Raw genomic sequence first — 21,166 nt, forward strand, 5'->3', positions numbered from 1 at the left:
AACCAAAGTTTTTTTCTTCATTTTGTCAGTTCTGCAATTCACTTAAAAATAGATTTCTTTATTCATTTGTATTAATGGTAAGATTTCATTGAAGTTCTGTGGGTAGCCCGAAGATTTTAGGTTTGTAATTGAGAATTTTCATCCATCTTTCAGCAAAAAGCTGATTTTTTTTTTCATGGTTTCAGGTTTCGTGTTTTATGATTCACAACAAATAGGTTTTTTTTTTTTTTTTTTTTTTTTAGGATAGTCCAGATTTGTGTGTGTGTTTCACTTTGGCAAATTATATCAAACAAAAATAAGCAGAAATTCTAAGCTATCTTGGTACCACCACTTTCATTTAGCCTCTGAGTTGTTTTTAAAGGGGGTAAAAAGAACTTTAATTTGTCATTCTCCCCTGACTCTTTGTTGTAAGTCTTCTGTTAGACTTGGTTGTTCTCCCTTCTATTTTGCCACCGAATCAACAACAGTGGAAGACTGAAGAGTGCTATTTCAGGGTGTCCAAATTCTGTGATGAAAGGCAAAAAAAATATTCTACCGTGCAAAACAAGAAAATGGCTTTAGAAATCCTTCCTTCTCTCCCAAACACTAGCCGTTAATCTTCTTCCATTTATTGCATGACTGTATAGCTAAGAGAGAAAGAGAGACATTAGGGAGCAGCTTGACCGTGTGCCACAGTGCAGTGCAGATCTGCTGGGAAATAATATCTCTTGGTGCTCAGAAGAGCAGCACACCTTCTTCACATTCAAGTCTCAGCACAAGCTGAAATGAAAGGTGCAGTTAGTGCCACAAGGTTGAGTGGGAAAAATGAGAGAGGAAAAGAGAATGATTTCTTGAGGTTGTACAATGTCTTACTGAGGCCTGACGTTAACACAGAAGTTTTAAAGAATTTCTTACTCTGCACCCTGTCCTCATTTTCAACTCATCTCGCTAGTGCACTTCTCTCTCCCCTGTCACTTCCTTCCCTCCTTCCTCACTCCCTCCCCAAACTACCATCTCAGCTTGCTCACCCGTTCTGCAAAGCAGCTGCGTGGTCACATCCTGACAGAATAAGGAACTGCATTAACTGATGTGCCCTTGTGTGGTATACACTTTTTTGTGCTTAGTTTAGTTGCAAGCCAGTAGCAGTTGCACATCAGTTGGATAAACCTGAATTTAAAATGTTGAAGAGAAAACCATCCAATGTGTCTGATAAGGAGAAAAGCCAAAAACCAAAGGTAAGAATGTTTAACTGTTATTGTCAATGAATTATGACAGGAATTCTTAACAAGTTTTAAAAGGAATATTTAGGTACTTGAAAGGCCTAGGACTGGTTGTAATTCTGTGGAGTAGCTCTTAAGATTTTGCAGCCTCTACAGAAAATGTGGAGCTGAAAACCAAAACCTGAAGTAATTCAGGATTTCCTCAGCAAGTCCCTCTGTAGTATAATTTCAAGAATTTATTTTTATGTACTCTCTTTATAAATGTAATGATCTGATCCAAGAAATCATAATTCTGAAGCTGCTATAGCTGTGTTGAAGGGTCATGGTACTGGATGTTGTCTATCTGTGTATGTTCTGCAATAGGCTTTTATCAGAGACTCTCACAAAAGCTCCCTTTCTCCCTTGCACTTGTAATAAACGGATGATGTCCCAGGAAAGAGTGTGGGAAGTAGTGAGGGATTAGAAAAACTATATTTGGTCCTTGTTTTAATAAATTTGCTTTTGCATTACCATAACTAGAGGAGGAGATGGTACTTGGCAATCAGTGTTTGTCATCTTCACTTTTCTGGGAATGATTATACTTTCAGCTTGAAAAAAATACTCTGAATAAATTGATAAGTTGCTACACTGGACACTTTCTGCAATCTGGAATTGCAAGAAAGAAAGTGTGAGTTTTGGAAGATGCATAAGGGTACGTCCTGCCCTACAAATTTGCTTTAAGTCCCTGGACTTTGTGTAGAATAACCTTTCAAATTGTGTTGTGAGCCTTAAGAGAAATGGATGCTGCTAGATGTGAGCACTTCCATATCATTTTTTCAGTGCTTAAAATTTAAATAAGAGACTAGAAAACCCTTTTAGTATACGTCTGATTTCAGTAACTCAGTGTCTCTTAGTTTACATACCCATCTTCTCATTGTTTGGGAACACACCTCATATTGTGACTTCTGTATCCCAAAAGCTTATTGAAGACATTTTTTCAGAAGGAACGTCTTCTGGTTTTACATGGCATTGGCTTTTATATATCATATTTGCAGCTTTAGTCTAGTCTCTGATTCATTAACAATTAATGTTATATTCCATGGATTTTAAACAATTTTGAAGTCATTTTTCCATGGATTTGTATATCTTTTAAGCATTTCATTTGTTTATATGGTATCTATTTGCTTCTGTTCCATCATCATACTGTTTTTTAAAGGCAGGGAAGGAGTATAGTTAATATTGAATTACACTATAAGTGAGAAAGGGTCATGAGACCCTGTCCAATCATTATTTGCAAAATTCACTTTTGGTCACTCTCTACTTCCAGAATAATATTTTACTTAACAAATGGTCTGATTTTTTTTTCCACAAAGTTGGTTATTCATTCATGAATGTACTCCATGCTATTAAAATGCTGTCACTGTGGCTTCTCAAATCTCTGAATCTATGTGAATCTGCAAATATATATATATATTTATATATACACATGAAAGTCTGTGAACATTATATATATATATGGATTCACTGTGTGTGTAAAGCAGAGATAAAGAGAGTCTAAACACTTGACTGATTGTCAAACCTCCTGACATTGCTGGGCTGACTTAGTCTTATTTTAAATGTTTAACAAAAATTGGAAAGTCTTTGTGAAGTAGCTCAGGATCTCTTTCTGCCTTAATAGCATACTTTGAAACAGTTCATCTACTATAGTCCCACTTTTGCAAAGAACTGTGTAAACCTTCCACTATGAGAATCTTTTGCTGAATATGCTATTCACAAAAAGGTTGTGGGAGAAGACAGCTTCCGCCACCTCCTTCACACAGAATAGAAATTTTCGTTTGATGTAGCATGTTTCGAAACATGCACTGTGTAAGCAATGCAAATACCTAACTTGCTCAATACAGAATTGGGTAACATGGGATGCAGGTCTTCACCTCCCGACAGAAGTTACAGAGTTTCATAAGTGACTACTCTAGATGTCTTCCTGGCTACCCCCGCTCTGCATAGGCAATATTTGACGTCACCTTATACTCACAGGGAAGGATGTAATTGTCACTGTGGAGGTCTTGGGCTACCTTTCCTCAACTTTAGGTGGCTGTCTCAGATGTCCTAGTGTCTCCAGAGCAGACACATGGGGCTGACACATATGACACAAGACTTATGGGAAAGCCATAGGAGTGTTAAGTGAAAATGTGGTTTGCCACCTTAGACCCACAAACAGGACAACCAAAACATCTGTTTAGGCAACTCAGTCTTACCCATTGTGACCAGTTGTCTTTATAATATTTGTATGAACTTTTGTGCATCAATTCAAGTGTTTCACCTTGATTTTGTTTTTAATCCTTTTGTTTTTATTACATTCTAATGTGAAATTACCCAATGTCCATGAAGAGTATGTGGTTATGCATTTTGATAAAGAATGCCATGCACAGTTGGTGTTAAAACCTTTCCCCTGGCAATTCACTGTCCCTCTATAGAGCCACTAGTAGCGGTGGGCAGGTCAGTGGCCAGTGGAGGACTAATACAGATTTTCACTTATCTAACTGCCAATTCTCTGTTTGTAATATATTTACTTTATTGTTGTGGCATTTTAGAGAATTCTGCAAATGTGCTAGGTGCTACATAGATAAGAAATATCATCTTGCAGCTCTCAGTGTCTCCAATCCAAAGGTTGATATTTGTCCATTGCCATGAAATACTAGTGTTGCAGTTTTTCCTTATACAGCAAGGATTACTATAGCACTGCAGACATGCTTAATAACTTTATTGCATATCTGGCAGCTTTTGTATATGTGTGGATATGTATGTAACTACTATATGATTTGTATGTAAAGTAAATAATGAATGTAATAAACATTCATTTTTGAGCAAAAAAAAAAAAAAAATCTAAACCTGGTGTTATCCCAGAGAAAATGGGGAGATAAATATTTTCAAAAGAGATAATGAAAGGATTCTGATCATTTGCTAATGTTTATCATTGTAGCTGCACATACTGCTGTGGATTTATATGTTTACTCCTTGTACAGCAGCTGAGAACCTAGGCAGTTGAATTGTAAAGGAACAGTCCTAAGGCATAAAAATACACTGCCTAATATTGAAGAAATTCAAACTTATTGAGGGGTTAAGCTCTCTATTTCAAGCCTGTCCTCTTTCTAATCCAACCTGTCTGTCTGTCCAGGTCCTTAAATGACTTTCTATCACAGTACAGCATGAGCACTTCCCATGAAGAGCACTCTCAGCGCATCCTTTCAGAACTCACCTGTCCCCTTCACTTTTCTGTCAGCCTGGACGTGATTCGGTTTATGTGGTGCAGCTGTTCTGATCCACAGCTCAGTATTATTTGTGGGCAGGTGAGGTCAAACAAACTAGGACTTGCACATAGCATGATCATGTTTGTGGCACTGATCACCGGAGTCCGCCTTGGCCCCGGCAGCTCGCTGCAGCCAGAGCGGGTCCCCTGCATTGCTGGAGGGGCAGGTGCAGAGCAGCAGAGTGTTGTAGCAAGGAGCAGGAGTGAATGCTTTTACCAGATGTGCTTCAGCCATGAGGTGGTGTACTCTGTCCCACCACCGCTTGGAGAGCTGGGAGGAGGAGAGCAGTTGACTTAGAGGATAAACCAAAGACCCCTGAAATCGCCTGGATTTTATCCTCTTTGGCCCTTATGGAGGCGTTACAGATCTCTGTGTATCTGGGGAGTGGCACAAAGTAGATTTTAAAAATGGTAAGAAAATCATTTGGAGAAATTATACAGGCTCTAGTCTCCTCTTTTATGTGCTTCATGCAGTACCATACAAAAAATAAAATAAAATAAAATAAAAACAAAACACTATTACAGCATTTTTTCAGCTACTCCTCTTTCCACTTTTTGGTGTTTTACAGTTTTGACCAGGTGTAAATGACAATGGAAGTTGCAAACTAATCAGTAAAATGTCCCTGCACTGTGCTGCTCACTTCATACAATGTAATGTGCTGTGCGGAAGCTATTCTTATTTTTCTCTCAAATTCCTACAGACATAGCAAACTTGAGAACAGCCTGATGATTCTTGGCTTTACTTCAAGCTGAAGCAAACACGACTTTGTGCCATTTTTTCCTGGCTTTACTTTCTGGAAAGTCTTGTGTCATTATTTTACATGACAGATGATCTATGTTTATGCTAAAGGTTTGAGACATTTTTGTTTCCTTTTTCTCATTCGAAACATACTCTATGTGTGGAACCTGGCTTACTTCTGGTGTAAGACAATTCAGGGTCAATGCCTGTGTATTTTGTTTAGGCAAAAATATGTCCAAGCTTCTAATTAAATCAATATTCACTTACTAAGGTGATAAACTATTATTTATTTTCAGGGCTATAATAAAATAGTGGCAAATCCAGTGGAGGGAAATATTTTAATGCACAACTTTGTCCCCTAGTAGTATTTTATATCATTAATTTTCCTTTTTATAAGCATTATTTGAAACCCTGCCTGCACAGAAATCAATGCACGTTTTTACCATAGATGTAATGAGTCCGGGATTTCTCTTCTGTATATATTCTTCACAGAAGGCCTGATACTTATCCTGAAAAACATATAATTGAACAAATTAGCTGTGATCCTATTGATTTCTGTGGGATTTGTCATCTGTGTAAAGTTTATCACTTGCCTGTGTTTGAAGCCTGTAGTGCAGACAGATACTACAAGCAAGTTTTTCGGTGCTGCAGTTTTCTTAGACAGTGGCTTGTGCAGTATTCGCTAATGCGGAATATTTACTGGAGAAAATAAAATAGAAAATAAGTACAGCAAACCTAAATACCAAAAATAATTCAAGACAATTAGATCATCTGTGGGACAAGATCTGCAGTGAAGAGATTGTGCAATGCTAATGAATATTAACTAGGATTTATCCTTGAGTGGGGAAAGCTGAGGGGTTTAATTTTATTTCAAAGGTAAAGACTGGTAGAGTTCTGAAAATAGCGAGTTTTAAATTCTTTCTTTCTCCCTGAAATTTTGAGTGTATAATAAATGAGCCACTGCTAATGTCACAAATGCTAATTTTCACAGCCATGACTGAAGTGATGTTCATTTCCATTTGCATTTAATTCTAACAATGATGAGAGGTGATGAGTTGATGATAAGCTATTTTCACCATACTGCCCGCTGTGCAAATTTATGCTTGTAGGCAAAGATGACACATAGTTCTGTCATTAAAGGTCTTTACTCCATTGCCTCTTGAAGAAACACTGTTTGTCAAAATCCATTTGAACTCTGTTAAATAAGCAGAAACAGATGACATCTGGGAAGTAGTTTTGAGAATCTGGATCGTAGTGGAAATACCTGTGGGCCTTTATCAAGGAAGGGTTCAGAGAAAGAAAAAATTATACTAGTAATAACCATGTATGTGCAGATGGGGAAAAAAGGGGTTGCAGGTTACACATCAGAAGGTGTTTCCTGTCTCCCTCAGACTTTGTAAAAAATTGGAACAAGGTTAGAGTTAACCCTGGGGTATTTTTCTTGTGTGAGTGGAAAGTTCTGCAGTGATATTACTGCTCCTCTTACCTCTGTTATTTTTCTTCCTTTTTCATATCAACATCTTGTTTCTAAATATTGATTATCATCCAAAATTTTCTTTTTCCTTTGGTTTACAGCAGGCCCATAGAGATTTTTGTTTGTTTGTTTGTTTGTTTCAGACTGTTTCCTAACTTACATGGTAGCATACCTCTTTCAAAATAAGATTTTGAAATTTCTGGAATTTTGTTTTCTCACCAGAGAGTAAGTAAAGGTCCAGGGTCTTTGTTTTGAAGGAACAACTATCTTTCTCCTCCCCTTTGCCACGAGGCTGAGTAGGATATCCAGACTCCACATTCTGATTCTCAGATCAATACAAAGGATCATTAAGGACTCACACAACTCTTGACTAGCTTGCATGCAAAAAAAATAAAAAATAAAATAAAATAAAATAAGATAAAATAAGATAAAATGTTCAAAATTCAGGCCATTTCTTATTTATTCCCTCACTTGATTTACCTTCTCTACCCAGGCTTAAGCCCTTAGATAACAAGATATTCTAAAACAAGTGAGAGCAAATTTCCTGAAGGGAATATTTTTACACTAATGTGAATTTTTCTTAAAAACAAACAAACAAACAAAACCAGTGCAATTCTTTCTTTGTTTTTCTAAGCAAGGAATGACATTTCAAGAAACATGTCTGAACTACATTCTCCAGCCATTTCTGGAAATCTGATTAGCAACCACAACAGTTATAACTGTACTCTCTGATAAGTACTGTAGCACAAATACCAAGGTGATATAAATCAGCATTAGTTGCCTTCTAATTCTTTAACTAGCTTTATAAAGCATTCAACTTACTTCAATACTGTGTTTCCAGAAAACACAAAATACTCTTAAATCAAACACTGGCCAGGTCGTTGTTTGTAAAAAACAGTAACTGTGTAGGGGCAGGACAGAGGATGTGGCCTAAAGTTCTTTGGAGGTTTCAATATCCTTCTAGTAACCTGTATTATTATATAAATCCAGACTGAATTTATAAAGCTGTCGCTGACAGGTATAAGCAATTTATGGGTGGCTACAAACACTTTAGCCAGAAGAATGAACCTCTTGCTTTGTTGGGCTGAAATCCCTGGCAAAACCCACACCAGGAAACGAAGAGAAGTCTTCTGGGCCTCTGTAGTCGCAATATCCTGTAAGCTTTATCTTCTGAAAGCTTGTAACAGAGACAGCAGAATTACTTCAGTTGTTAGAAGCAGTTTCACTCATTTCTACAAATTAGCAATGTCTGTGGTTTTGCTCTAGACATTTTTCTGCTTGGCAACAGGCTACAGATTATATATGCTCTGAATATTTAGCAAGTCCTTTAATCCATTGTAATGGAAAACTTTGTTTCATACATCAGATGAAGGAGTCTGTGTGCATGTGTGTTAATATTCCAGAGGATGACGAATGACCACCTATCTTTTTCCCAAGGGAAATCTTTCCTGTATTTGCATGCTCTTACCTTTCTAGGTGTTTATATCTTATTTCATTTACATAGCGGAAGAGCATCATCTTACTTTTTTTCTTCTTTCCAAACTTGAGGCTGAAATTCCAGCCCTAAGAGAAATCTGGAGAAGTTGAACTACTTCCATAAAGCTGCTTCTTTGACTGGATGTATTATGCATCGTACTGCCACTTTTTTTCCAGTATATCTTTGTATGTTTATTCCAAGGATACACAGAAAGCTGGATGGTGATTTCACTTGTACACAGACTTTAGGCTTCTTAGTTGCCAGTCCTAACATCTACTGGCATCTTTCTGGTATGCTGAACATCAGCTGCAAAGGGTCTGTCATTCCTAGCCATCATCCAGCATTTAGGCCAAAAAGAAAACCCTTCTCTGGGACAAAGATTTTGTGATCCATCTAATGTTTTGTGCCATTATGTCTCATGGATGGAGTTTTAGTTCTTTTCTTATACCTTTTATGCCTTCATCTCTTTTATCATCTTCACAAGAACAACCAAGTAACCTGACATATCTGTCCTTGTTTTTTACTGAGAATTGTAGGAAGTAGTGAGTTCCTCTTCTTGGTCATGTTGACCTCATTCAGAATGTGTGGTAAGTTTGCTGTCCTTTCAGGCATGTTGAAAGGTAAGCGATACTTGGGGCTAGTGAAATACTTGAGTACTTGGGTTTAAGATTTTCTGCAGGGTTTCTGGTGGCTTCTTCAGGAAAAACAGAAGCTCTGTAGGACTGCCATTCAACTAGAAAGCATGGAAAAGCTATGCTGTAATTTCATGTTTTCCCTCTGCCATTACGTTTAAGATCAAGATGGAGCTTTGTCAGTCAGCCTGCAGTAACAAGATAAAGAAATCAGCTTCACTTAGCAACAGCACAGCCAAATGCAGATGTGTAAAGAACAGATGACAAAGTAACCGAGGCAGCTGAATGAGTTTACAAAGCTTGACTCTCTGCTGCCTTCACCTGAGCAAAGTTGATGTTGAGCATTACCACTCATTAATTGCTTTCATTCTCCACAGCTGAACTGTATTTCTCTCATTCCTCTTTCTGTCTGCCTCCTTTTAAAGATCCTATGTTAAGTCTACAAAGTGCTTCACAGAACTGAAAAGGGGACATGGTTCACTGATGGATGAAAAGCTCAAAGCTTGTGTAGTGAGCGCATGTAATAGATGATGATGATGGTACAGCAGTCATCCAGCTCTAACCACAAGTACATAGCAAAGCTCTTCTGATATAGCCTGTTGGGGTACTTCCATGATTTTCTTCCTGTCTCTCTAATAGAGCTTATATTTGTTTGATTAGTGAGAGTCTCTGGGTCATTGTGTCAACCTGGAAAAAAATGCTTGAAAACTGTGTGTTTGGGATTTTGGATAGTATCTGAAGGAATGGGAGAAGTAGACATGTTCCTGCTATTCATAAAAGTTTAAAACCTTGTAGATAATGCAATCTCCTTTGCAGCCATAGGCCAGATTTGAGAAGGATTTGGAGTATGGCCTTGTTTTGAGGCTTCATATAACTCCTCAAAGCTTTCATGGCTACCTGTTCCTTGAAAGCATCATCTCATTTGTGTCTCTCAGTTATGCACGATTTTCATGGAGGTTGCAAGAGCTTAGCCTCAATTTTGTCAGGCATCTGAAAGAAAACACAACCCAAATGTCTAGTGAATTTGTTTTTCATGTAATGAAATCTCAGTCTTCTACTGAGTTGTGGTCACAGTAACCCCACTGCCACAGAGATAATCAGAGAAAGGGGAATTGATGATACTAGATGGGTACCATTTGCCATATCCAGTACCCCCACTGAGCTGTTGATTGTTATTTGTTCCTTTCTGATATAAAAATGACCTGAACAGAATCAGGATGCTATCTTGCCTTCAGGGAACTATATTTATTCTCTCCCCACCCCGTCACCCCAGGATTGCAGTGGTAGGACTTATGCTACAAAGAAAGCCCAGAATCTCACATACCATATCGTGTACACTAAGAGGTATTCTTAGACAGTTCTAAATCAATAGAAAACTCTGAATTAGAAACCTTATTTCAGCTGATGTACTGGTCCAAAACAAGAAGCTCATTTTATTTATTTATTTATACTCAAATTTCTAACAAACATTTAGGATTCCCATGCATATTTTTTGCAAGCAAGCATGTCTGGGTTTTGAAGTTTACAAGGCTGCAATGAAATGCAAAATATGTTTTCTTCAACTGGACGATGAAGATAACTTTGGCCAGTTGATGGCAATAAGCCAACATTGGAGCTCAGCTTTCTGACAAGGGAGGATATATGAAGGAAAAAAAGCATGGTGACACTGGTCATCATTTTAAAGGAGTCAAAAGTTAACGCACTGTAATGAGTATAGTCTTTTGTTTGATTTTTATTGTTCTCCAAGATAAAAATAATGTAAATAAATGGACATATAGATTTGATGAAACACTAAAATTCACAATGACTGATGATAGATACCACACTGAATTTTGCTTCTCCACTGCAGTGCATCTCCATTAAGGCAATTTCAGCTAATCTCACTATGGATTCATTAATCAAGTGCAGTCAGGATGTCTGAAGGAAGATAATGAGGGGGGGAAATTGACCTATTGTTTGGATCTTATTCTCCAGTAGTTAGTTTGTTTATCATGCTTTGTAATATTTGTATCCCGATAAATATGTTCCAGTTGCAATTAGTTGTAATAACAGATGACTAACACATTTCTATTTACTTGCAAGTTCAAAATGATTCCATAAATACATCAGTTAACTTTGTGTTCTCCTTTACATTACATGTCTACACAGATTTCCAGCCTGCAGTATTAGTTAACAGTGAAATGGGAATAAGGTGGACCAGTAACATTTAAAATCCACCCCCCCCCCCCCCCCCTTAGCCAAAGGTACAAGAATCCATGGAGACAAATTATCAAAGTCTTTAATTTTTTTCCTCTAAGCACTAACATCCTAAATCCATACTGCAGTATCAGCAGTCTCTTAGTGACTTCCAAAATTTCTCCTCTAAAGAGCCTAAGAAAAGATTTGTTCATTTTTTACTCATTTTTTACTCATTTAGGATTACATACAGTATATCTGCCCCACATAAAGCTGTCACTATATTACTTTAAAAAAAAAAAAAAAAGTTTAGGTTCCAAGAGCCCAGTGGGGTTGGAGACTGCTGAAGATGGGAATGTTTATAAGCTCTGTGATATTAACTGCAGCACTCAACCTCAGGTGACATAAAGCATGCAAAAAAGAACTTTCTGTCAGTTTTATTATTTCTAAAAAGGTTCCCCTTGAAAGAGAAGAGTGACCTTGCTCTGCTGAGCTGACATATGCCACTGAATTAATGGCTAAGCTTTGCTATAGGGAAGCTTGCAGAAACATTACAACTCCAATGGCTGAGTTTGCTGTGAACATTAATCAGAGGAACCAACATGATGTATCAAACACTCATTTAAAAGTAATAAAAACTAACTTCCTCTCCTCCCTCCCTCCCCCCCAAGTTTCTTAGAATTAGCTTATTGTTGGTCATTACCTGTTGTCAAGGATAAGGCTGCAGGACTGCAGTAAAACTTGTACAAGGGTTTTCTAAAGTTTGCTTACTCTTCAAAAAACCAAACGAGCTTTTGAGACGGTCAGATTTAACCGTGACTTAGAGGTTACTTTTTAAACCTGTTTCCCTTTGGAAGGTCATCTGAGGGAATATCTTCCGCTCAAAATGTGCCTCTCCTTAGCAAGGAAAGCAGCAGCTGCATTTCATTCACGGTGACTCCCATGGGAGCAGGACCAGCTCCCACATTGTGCCTGAATGAAGTGCAAGATAGGCAAGGAGTCTCTTGATGCCACCGTAATGACCCTTGCAAGGGATCTCGTATGGCTGTGGTACGACAGCCAAGTCACAGAGGCTCTGACCAAAGTGTCGTCCTTCCCATTGCACTGCAGGGCTGGCCATCGGCAGCTGCAGCCGCTTCTCAGCTGTGCAGAAGAGGACAGCAAGGCCGTCGGACATGCTGTGGCTCCCTGCGCTGTTCCACCTGTGGTCTTTGTACAGTATGATGAGGCGGTGGGGGTCCTTGCTGCTGCTTCTCTGCTAATGGGGGAATACCCCTGATAGCCACACAGAGGAGACCCCTGCCTCTTCTGGGAGGGGACGCTAGCCAAGCAGCCTGTTCCACTCCATGTGTGCAGGATGCTCAGGTCTCCCTGCAAAACTGACTCCTCGGGCACTTCATTCTTCTTGGCTCACCTTTTGGCACACGTATTTTCATCTTCTCTTAAAGCCCATCCCGCAGACCAACACGTGAGTGATTTCTCTCGCAAGAGAAATCCAACTGAGCCCTGCAAGGTCAGGGCCAGGATAACACCCAGCATTAATAATAGCATGCTGTATAAGGAAGTACAGAAAGGACTTTAATTGAAACAAGGCAATTCATTTTTAAAACACCAGAATTTGTATGCAAATTGCTGTGGTTCAGGAGGAGGAAGGTTCAGGAGAGAAAAGATGTTATTATTTAAGGGATTAAAGACCAAAGCCTGCAGTGCTTATGCAGTGTTTAGCCAGTCTTTGCTCACATAACACTCCCCTTCATTGTGGTCACTGTTTTGTGGAGGGTGGATTTCCAAGCTTGTCCCTCAGCGTTTCTGCCCATGTGTAAGTGAAGGATAAAAAAGGATAACAGTGCAGTAGAGGTGCACATCACGCCAAGTCCTTAGCTGTCATTTTCATAGCTCCTCTGAGTTTGTCACACATCCTTAACCTTCTTTTAAAGTCATTTTCTTTTCATGGTTTTGTGTGCCACTGAAAGTCACTTTTAATTAAATGTCATATAAATAATAAAGTCTTAATTACATAATTATTGCCAATACCTGTATGCATGCTCCCAGACTTGGCCAGGTTGCCAGAAGAGCACTTGGAGCTTTTTCTCACTGGGGGTGAGAGTGCTCTGCAGCAACTGGGCAGCAATGGTGCTGTTTAAAATGTACATTTTCTTTATCTCCAGTAAAAGTTCCCACCACACAGGGTGCTGGATGCTGTCACTCACTGACCTGAGCAGGAACACTTGAGCAGTTGGTTGTTTTATCTCCTTTTCCAAGTTAAGAAAAAGGGCTATAAAAAAATCTATATCCCCAGTCACCGGCTCCAAACACTGATTGCAAGGATCCAAGTTCTGCAGTGGTAAACGAGAATTCAAAGAAAGAGGAGTTGTAACCCCTCCTGTCCCCCCTTGTACATTTTGCAAAACTCGGCTGCAGAAAAGATATTGTTAGTGCTACTAACAACCTTTCTTAAATTGCCTTCTTACTTCTTTCCTCACAAACTTGCTTCACCAGCATGATGCACTTTTATTTTTGCCAGGTGAAATCACCTTTTTTTTTTGCTCAGACTTCCTATGTGGCCTGCCTCTTCCCAAGGATGGCTTGCAGAAATGGGCCCCCACCCTGTGGAGCCCTGCACCCTGCTGTAATGGCAGTGGCCCCTGGCTCTCTGCCCTGCACTGGGTGTCCTTGGGTCAGGTCCCTGGCCGCACTGCCTGCTGTGTGTCACCGTCGGCTTGGGCTGTAGAGGCTGAGGTTGGTGCCAGCCAGGGGCATTTATAACAGGGCTGCTCGGAATTTACTTCCACGAGTGAAGTTTGTTGACCTGGGGAAGTGTTAAGTACGACTGACTCATTATTTTACACAGCTTTAAGTTTCTAGTTATTTTTTGCTGTTAAAATTAGGGTGCTTGCTCTGAACCTTCAAGGGAGGAGCCTTGCTCAAAGCCCACCCTGCTCTCCTCGCTCCCTACCTCCATGCAGACCACGAATAGCAGGCCATGCTAACAACCGGAGTCTTTTATAGAGTCATTTTTAAGCCAGTTAAAAATGCCATTTCAGTAGATTGCCCTATTTGAGTTAGCAAGAACAAGCTGTATCTTTTTTATTGCTTTTGACTGGCGAAGTACAAGGTTTAGGCCATGTTTCGGTGGGCTATAAAGTTATATTAATAGCTTGGTTAGTGGTCAGATGTTCTATATGTGTAAATAATGTGTAAATAGGAAAAATCCCTGAGGTAGGGAGGTTGTGATGTCCTTTCTTTTTTTTTTTACTTCTTTGTTACACTTTTAAGAGTTACTGAATCATGTATGCAAATACTCATTCTTTATACAGAAGTGAGAGGGGTTTTTTTTGTTGTTGTTCTACACAGAAAATCCCAAAAGCTAAAATTTACTATCTTGCCTTCTGGGAATGTAGGAGAGAATTTTCTTTGACTATCTGTGCAAGAAGTAAGATAAGCTAGAAGAGTGGTTATATTCATCCCCACTTTGGTAGTTTGTTATTTCATTCCCAGTAGAGTATCCTGATTCTGAAGGGACTGGGACCAGCTGAGAACAGGTGAAATGAATCAGATCCTGGGCTCCACTTATCACCATTGATCAGAGCACTGTCCTCTTGGGAGCTGCTGTGGCTTCTTCTGAGCAGAGAGGGAAGAATACAGGTGTATAAGGCAGGAGAGGAAATTGGGCAACACACTGAGCTCCCTTTTTGTTACTCAGTGACTGCATTTGCCCTTGCACAGCTTACATGGTCTGGGTAGTCTAAGGTTGAATGGAAGCTAAAAATGAAAATGCATGGGGGAATTTGAAGAGATTTACTTGAGCAAAAGGGTCAGCACAAAGCCATTGCATCATGCTGGACTGAAATTCTATTTTGAATAGGACTTGAAGTAAAATGTAATGAGCCAGAATTTCTCACAGCAGGGATAGAGATCTGTGAGCAGTCTAAATTGTCCGAAGGAAGACATGAGATGAATAGCACCCAGAAAGATTATTTAGCAGGATGACTGCTGTTAGTTTTGGCTCAAAGTTTATCCTTAGACACGGAGAAGCTCTGACTAGTTTATCATAAGAGCTGCCTGACTTTCCTGATGATATCCTCTACAATGGAAGGGTGTTTTATAACAGAAAGACATGTTTTGCAACATCTCTTTTTGCTGTTGTTTTTCTATTTGTATACCATACCCTTTTCAGGGGAAAATGATAGTCTATTTGCAGACAAACCAGATCACAAACTGCAGACTGTCCAAATTAAAATAAACAGTGATTAGATGCTGTTTACCCCTCAAAAATGATTAAATAAAGTTCCCAAATTTCAGGGAACTGAAGATAAGAAAAAGATTGAAGAAGGATTTAAAATATTGAAATGTCTGTGACATTTTCCATTATGCTAATTAGGTATACCAGAGGGGAAAGGATAAAAATTAGTGCATTGACTTGTAGAAATTATTTGATCGGTCATTATGTGGAAAAATAAGTGTTCTCCCCAGGTCCCTGCCCATGCCTCCATTAGATTTTATTGAGCAAATTAATATTTGCTTAACGTATCCATTGGTATCTCTTCCATGAATCCAGCCAGCAAAATCACTTAATCTTATAGGATGCTGAACACTGGTATCAAAAGTCAATAGCGTATATTCTCCTAGCAGCTTTGCATTTACTTTAAAAGCTTCCCCTCAGCTGGAAAAAAAAAAAAGGCCTGGCCTTATCTTCACAGGGTAGGTGTTCCCTGACACTAATACAGTGACTGAAACTACTGAAAGTCATCGTCCTGCTCCCCTGCAGCCCGTAGCTCCTAAATCTGCCTTTTGTTATCAGTATAATGGGGTTGAATACATTTTTAAAAGGTGGTAGCTATTGATTACTTAATGGAAAAAGTTAGTATAGAGAAGTGCTGAAGCAGCCCTATTTAGTACTCTCCAGTGCAACAAGACCATTATCTAGAAGAGTGGAAATCATTCTCTAACCCTTATTAATATTTAATAGGGATGAAACAACACTGAAATATACTACAAAATAGCCCAAGGCTTCTGCCCACGTAGGATATAAGGTTGTTTCAGGGGTCAAAAAAGAATAACTGATTTCCCTGTGCTCAAGCTGTTTATAGGTAAGACCAACAATAAACAATGTTTTTCCTCTTGTTCCTTTTAAAGTATTTGCAGCACATCTGCACTTTAATATACAGTTATTCCTACTAGACATCTTCAAGTGATTGAATGCAACAGAAAGGTCAGTGTATGTTTAGAGATCACTGTGTGAGACTATTTTATACCTTCCCAATATTGCTGTGATTCCCAGCCTCTCGCTCCACGCTTCAGGGCACATTTGGCTGGGTTGACAAGCCAGTGAAAGGTGTTAATCCTGTCTAATAGAACCATAATCCTTAGGGCTGTGTTTTTATATCATACTATTGAGCTAACCTCTTGTCACAGGATATTGTCCATCTAGTTAATAGCAAATTTATATACGGGAATTTTAGATAAAATTAAAGTGGACAGTCTAAATGGTCCTTTTCAACTTCACAGGGTAAAAACAAACAAATAAACCACAATGTTTACCCAACAGAGATTTTCTGTGAGATTACAATCAATTAAGAGCAGAGATGTGCGGTTTTTCTTTTTTTTTTTCCTTTTTTTTTTTTTCACCTCAGTGAATAGTAAATGTCATTTTACTTGTCCAAAAATATTCACAAATCTGGGTCAGCTTCTTCAAATAACCTTTGGCTGGAAATATTTTTCAGGTTACATAGGCCTAGAAATGTTAGTGGGAAAAAAAAAAAAAAAAAAAAGGTGTTATTTCTTCTCCTCTCAAGCTGCAATGGTTAAAACACTGACCCAAAATGTGGGCACACTTTCTTCTCCTATCTGGTTGTATTCAGGCCTCTCCCACTGCTATGTCCAAATTATTTTTTTATTTATCCGGGGATGCGGGGGGTTGTTAATAAATAAGTGTGGTTGGAAAAACAGGGAAATGAAACAGTGGGGAGTTTTTGTTTTCAGTTCTGTTCCAGGAGAGGCAAATTTTCTTCTTCAGAAATAGAGACTTAAGACAAAGTATTTTCACGTGGCTTCTAGTTGCTTTTCTTTGTCTTATTTTTTTCCCCTCTGCAAACTATTTGTAGTTTAAAAGTGACTGTGTGTAAGAGAGAAAGAAGCTAATACGTGTAGTAACCTTGTGATTTATGAGCAGGGACAGAATAAGATGGGGTCCTTCCCGGATGGAAATACTCAGGGGAGGGGTGTGTGTGCTCATCATAGCTGGTATTGTTTCGATAAACTCCTTCCTTAAGACCAGACCACAGCTGTGAAGACTGAATGTCAACTTGTCACCCTGTACTGCGTCAGGAGTATGGCAGCATTACTGCTGAGTCTCTCACAGGACTAACTACTGCCAGGAAAGGAGAGTGTAAGGAGACAGAGCAGTGAACAGCATCTTGGTGACTGTGGGCAGAGGGGCAGAGCAGGCACAGTACTGTATCAGCACTCAACAAGTCCCCAGAAGCTGAAATTTTTACTTAGGTGTCAGCTCAAAATGGTCTGTGGTCTTCCAGCATTTCAGAGCACGTCACTTCAACAGCATTACTAACCCAGTCATCTGGATAGGGACCTGGAGAGCAGGCAAAATAAGGGCAGCATTTCCTAAAGCACTCAGTGTTTGTGTCTTTCTGCTCCTTTTACATTTGTGGAGAGATTTCCCCTTAGCTTCACTGGAAGCAGGTTTATACCAGCATTAAGCATGTCTGCAACACAAAAGCAGGCAATTGGATCAGCTATTAAACAAATCCTTTTCTCCTCCTCTTTTCTTGCCCAATGGATGATCCACCTCAGTATCCTTTCAAGCTACCTTACCTGGTAGAGAAGATGTGAAAGTTGAAATGGTAGAGCAATGCAAGGAGCTAGCAGGTCCTTTTCAAGCTTGCAGGTTTCCTGGATAACAGTGAAAAGAGGTAGCTGGCGATGCCAGGGGAAGAGGGCACGACAGGCGTGTTAGAAACCAGGGGAAGAGAAAAAGAGGGCTCGTGTGGCTGGGGGGAATGTAAGCAATGGAGCAAGGAATCAGTTTGGTTGAAATCATGTAGGCAAAGTAAATGGATGAATAAATCCAGAACAGTCTGTAACCAGGTAGTCTGAAATCACTTGTTAAATCATTCAAGATGTGCAAACAGTTTGTGGTTTGCTATTTAGTTCAATGTTGATTTTTCTTTTCCTCCAGGAGGAATTTTGAACACTTAGAAATAAACTGAGATGATATTGCATTGTGTATAATAGTAAGCCCTACTCAAGAAATCTGACACTGCATTAAAATACATTCGTTTTGTATGTAAGGGTAAAGAGTTTAAAAAAAAAAAAAAATTCATTCCAGACTTAGCATTGAGTACTGGTGCAGATGTAAAAACAAGACCTTAAGGACTCTGTATAGTTGATAAATGTCCAAACTCTGGCTGATACTAGGAGCAAACTTAAAGGCGTCTCTGACTTGTCATCAACAAAACTGTGGGGCCTGCCTGATTATTCTGTTACTCCTCCACAACATACACATTTTGGACAAAATGCATTCACACTACACAGTGGCCCTTGACTATTCCTGTTGGTAAAGAATCATGGACAGTATCCACAGCCATGAAAGTAAACTATAAAAATTGAAAAGTTTCCATGACCATAACCAGCTCTATGGCTCACATAATACTTATGGAAATAGCTTTTTATTTCTAAGCTCACAGACAGCAATCTAACCCAGAAGTAACTCACAGATATCTGTGTATATTTATGTGAAACTCATGAAAAGAACTCGAATCATACCCTTTATCTAATTTTTATTTGAAGCAGTATTGTTTCTCTTATTGATTTTTCTGTTTCCAGCAGTACAGTAATACTTATTTTCCATATAGTCACCTCCTCGTTTGTTTCCACTGGGTGTAGCAGTTCTCAGTCCAATGACTTGAAAGGAATTTTTAACATAAATCAGTGACTTGACAGCTGTATTTAAGTCTTCAAAACAGAAAATAAATAAATAAATAAATAAATAAATAAATAAAACCACCATCAGTGATTCCAGGTTTGTCTTCTCTTTCTTTACAGCGCACAAGTAGTTTTGGAAGCTTTGACCGTTTCAGACATCACTCAGTATCAAAGACAGATGATTCAGCTGAGGTTTGTATCACACAAATTTTTACTTTCTTCAGATCTCTTTCCCATAACAGTTGTGCAAAAAACATTGGGTAACTATTGTATAAATTCTACACCGGTGCGAACTTATGTATCTTATGTAGTCTTATGTATCTGGATCTGTCTGGATGATTGAGTTCTTGCCAAAATGAACAACAGAATCACACTTAAACTTTCTTACTTTGGTGTGAAGATTAGAAGCAAGTTTTCAAAAAAGACAAAAGTGCACTTTGTTTTGGTGTGTTCCCGAAGTAACCAACACATGTATGCAGACTACAGATGTGTCATTTTTGTTTTCAAGCAACCTGTATAAATCCCCTCAATTCTTGTTTGGATTAAAGACAATTAACAGAGGGAAACAACAATTCCAGAAAGATATATATTTTATATTTTTTTTTCTGTCATTTGCAGTGCAGGGGTGTGCTGCAAACCTCTTTAGGTATATTATTCCCCAGGAAAATGGCTGTGACTAACTTTTGTCATCCTAACTGCATTGGTGTCCTTAATATTATTCTGTAATTCTCATTCCTCTGTACCAAATTATATTTTCTTGTTGAGTTGTTTCTTACATTTTTATTTCAAATCAGGTTTCTGAACTGGAGACTGTAAGTGGTGTTGGAGATGCAGTACAAACCAAAGCAGCAAGTAATGGAAGAAGCCTGGGTAAGAAGATGAGAGCCATTTCCCTTACCATGAAGAAAAAGATGGGCAAAAAGTACATCAAGGCACTCTCTGAGGAGATGGTAAACACGGCTTAAGAATCTTGTATTTTGTGATAATGCATATGAAGTAACAATGTTATGTACATTTTTTCCTGTTCTTGTTTCAAGCATCTATCAGTTATTAGATTCTATGAAAACATGGTTAAAAGTACTGAATTAAAACAACTTATACTATGTATGCTTTCTTTCCTGTGCATGCTAATGTACACACACATGCACATAAACAAGTACAGCATCACACAGTAAGGGCTCAAGTTAGACCTAGGAGTTTTACGTCATCAAATTTTACTTTGTCATCAAGGAGAATTTGTATAAGTATCACAAAACATCTCCTGATGTGAACACAGGGGAGTATTGGATGAACCCAGTCATCAGTCTGATACTCAGCCCGTACAAAACGCTTCATTTGGAGAATTTGTCTTTGAATACAAGATTTTTTTCCAAAGTCCATTTTGTAGAGGTCAGCCAGCATCCTACAGCATGACAACTCATATGCTTTATCTGCTTTTCTCTTATCTACTATGTGAAGCTATCTTTATTAAATATAAAAAACATATAATCTGTTTTACCCACTGTAAACCCTGTTTCCTCATTATTTTGTGTCACTGAGTTCCAAATTTTAAAACACATAAGGAAAAAGGATCCCTAAAAAATCTAGCTGGTCTGCATCTTATCTCATACATGTATCAACACCAAATAACTAGGAAAAATAAACATGAAACTTCCCAACTAGAAAAAATAAAATAAAATAAATAAAATAAAATAAAATAAAATAAAATAAAATAAAATAAAATAAAATAAAATAAAATAAAAAGTTTAACAGTTTTGGAGGTCAAAGACAAGAATTCCTAATTTGTTACCTTAATTTCTATTTTTCGCTAAAATTCAGCAAGTTGCAATCCATGAATTTTATACTATGAGAAAGAAAACTCATTTCAACATTTACCTTCTGCACATTTACAGAAACTATTCACATGACAGAAATTCAATGAATTACCTGGCTGGACTCACATATAGTGTGATCTTCATACCTGCAGTAGATGATGACCAATGATATTGGTCCACTGATTAATCTATGGCTTATACCGATGATTGGTGTAACAAGCTCTGTCCTTGCTGAAAACCAATATAGTCTTTCATTTCAGTGTTATGCCTTGTATGTACCTGTATGGGTCTCCGTACATACAGTGTCATATTCACTTGACTTCATCAGTCACCTGATGGATGATTAACATTTCCGCAAATGTGATGTAACATCCTAAGTACAAGAGGGTAGTAGGCACATTGAAAATGTGATGCAATCTGCTGAAGAAA

The 21,166-nt window shown here is 38.4% G+C and overlaps 1 protein-coding gene across 1 annotated transcript in view; it reads left to right on the top strand.

The window, feature by feature from the left end:
* Positions 1 to 677: 677 nt before the first annotated feature.
* LOC310899719 (SAM domain-containing protein SAMSN-1-like) overlaps positions 678 to 21,166 on the top strand; it is a 36,226-nt gene continuing 15,737 nt past the window's right edge. Inside the window, exons 1-3 of the mRNA XM_083836508.1 lie at positions 678 to 1,214; positions 19,044 to 19,115; positions 19,718 to 19,873. Of these exons, the coding sequence (XP_083692634.1) occupies positions 1,158 to 1,214; positions 19,044 to 19,115; positions 19,718 to 19,873 (285 nt within the window). The 5' untranslated portion in view covers positions 678 to 1,157. The remainder of the gene's footprint in view (positions 1,215 to 19,043; positions 19,116 to 19,717; positions 19,874 to 21,166) is intronic.

Source organism: Anser anser, assembly GCF_964211835.1.
Source record: "Anser anser genome assembly, chromosome: 1".
Classification (NCBI taxonomy): Eukaryota; Metazoa; Chordata; class Aves; order Anseriformes; family Anatidae; genus Anser; species Anser anser.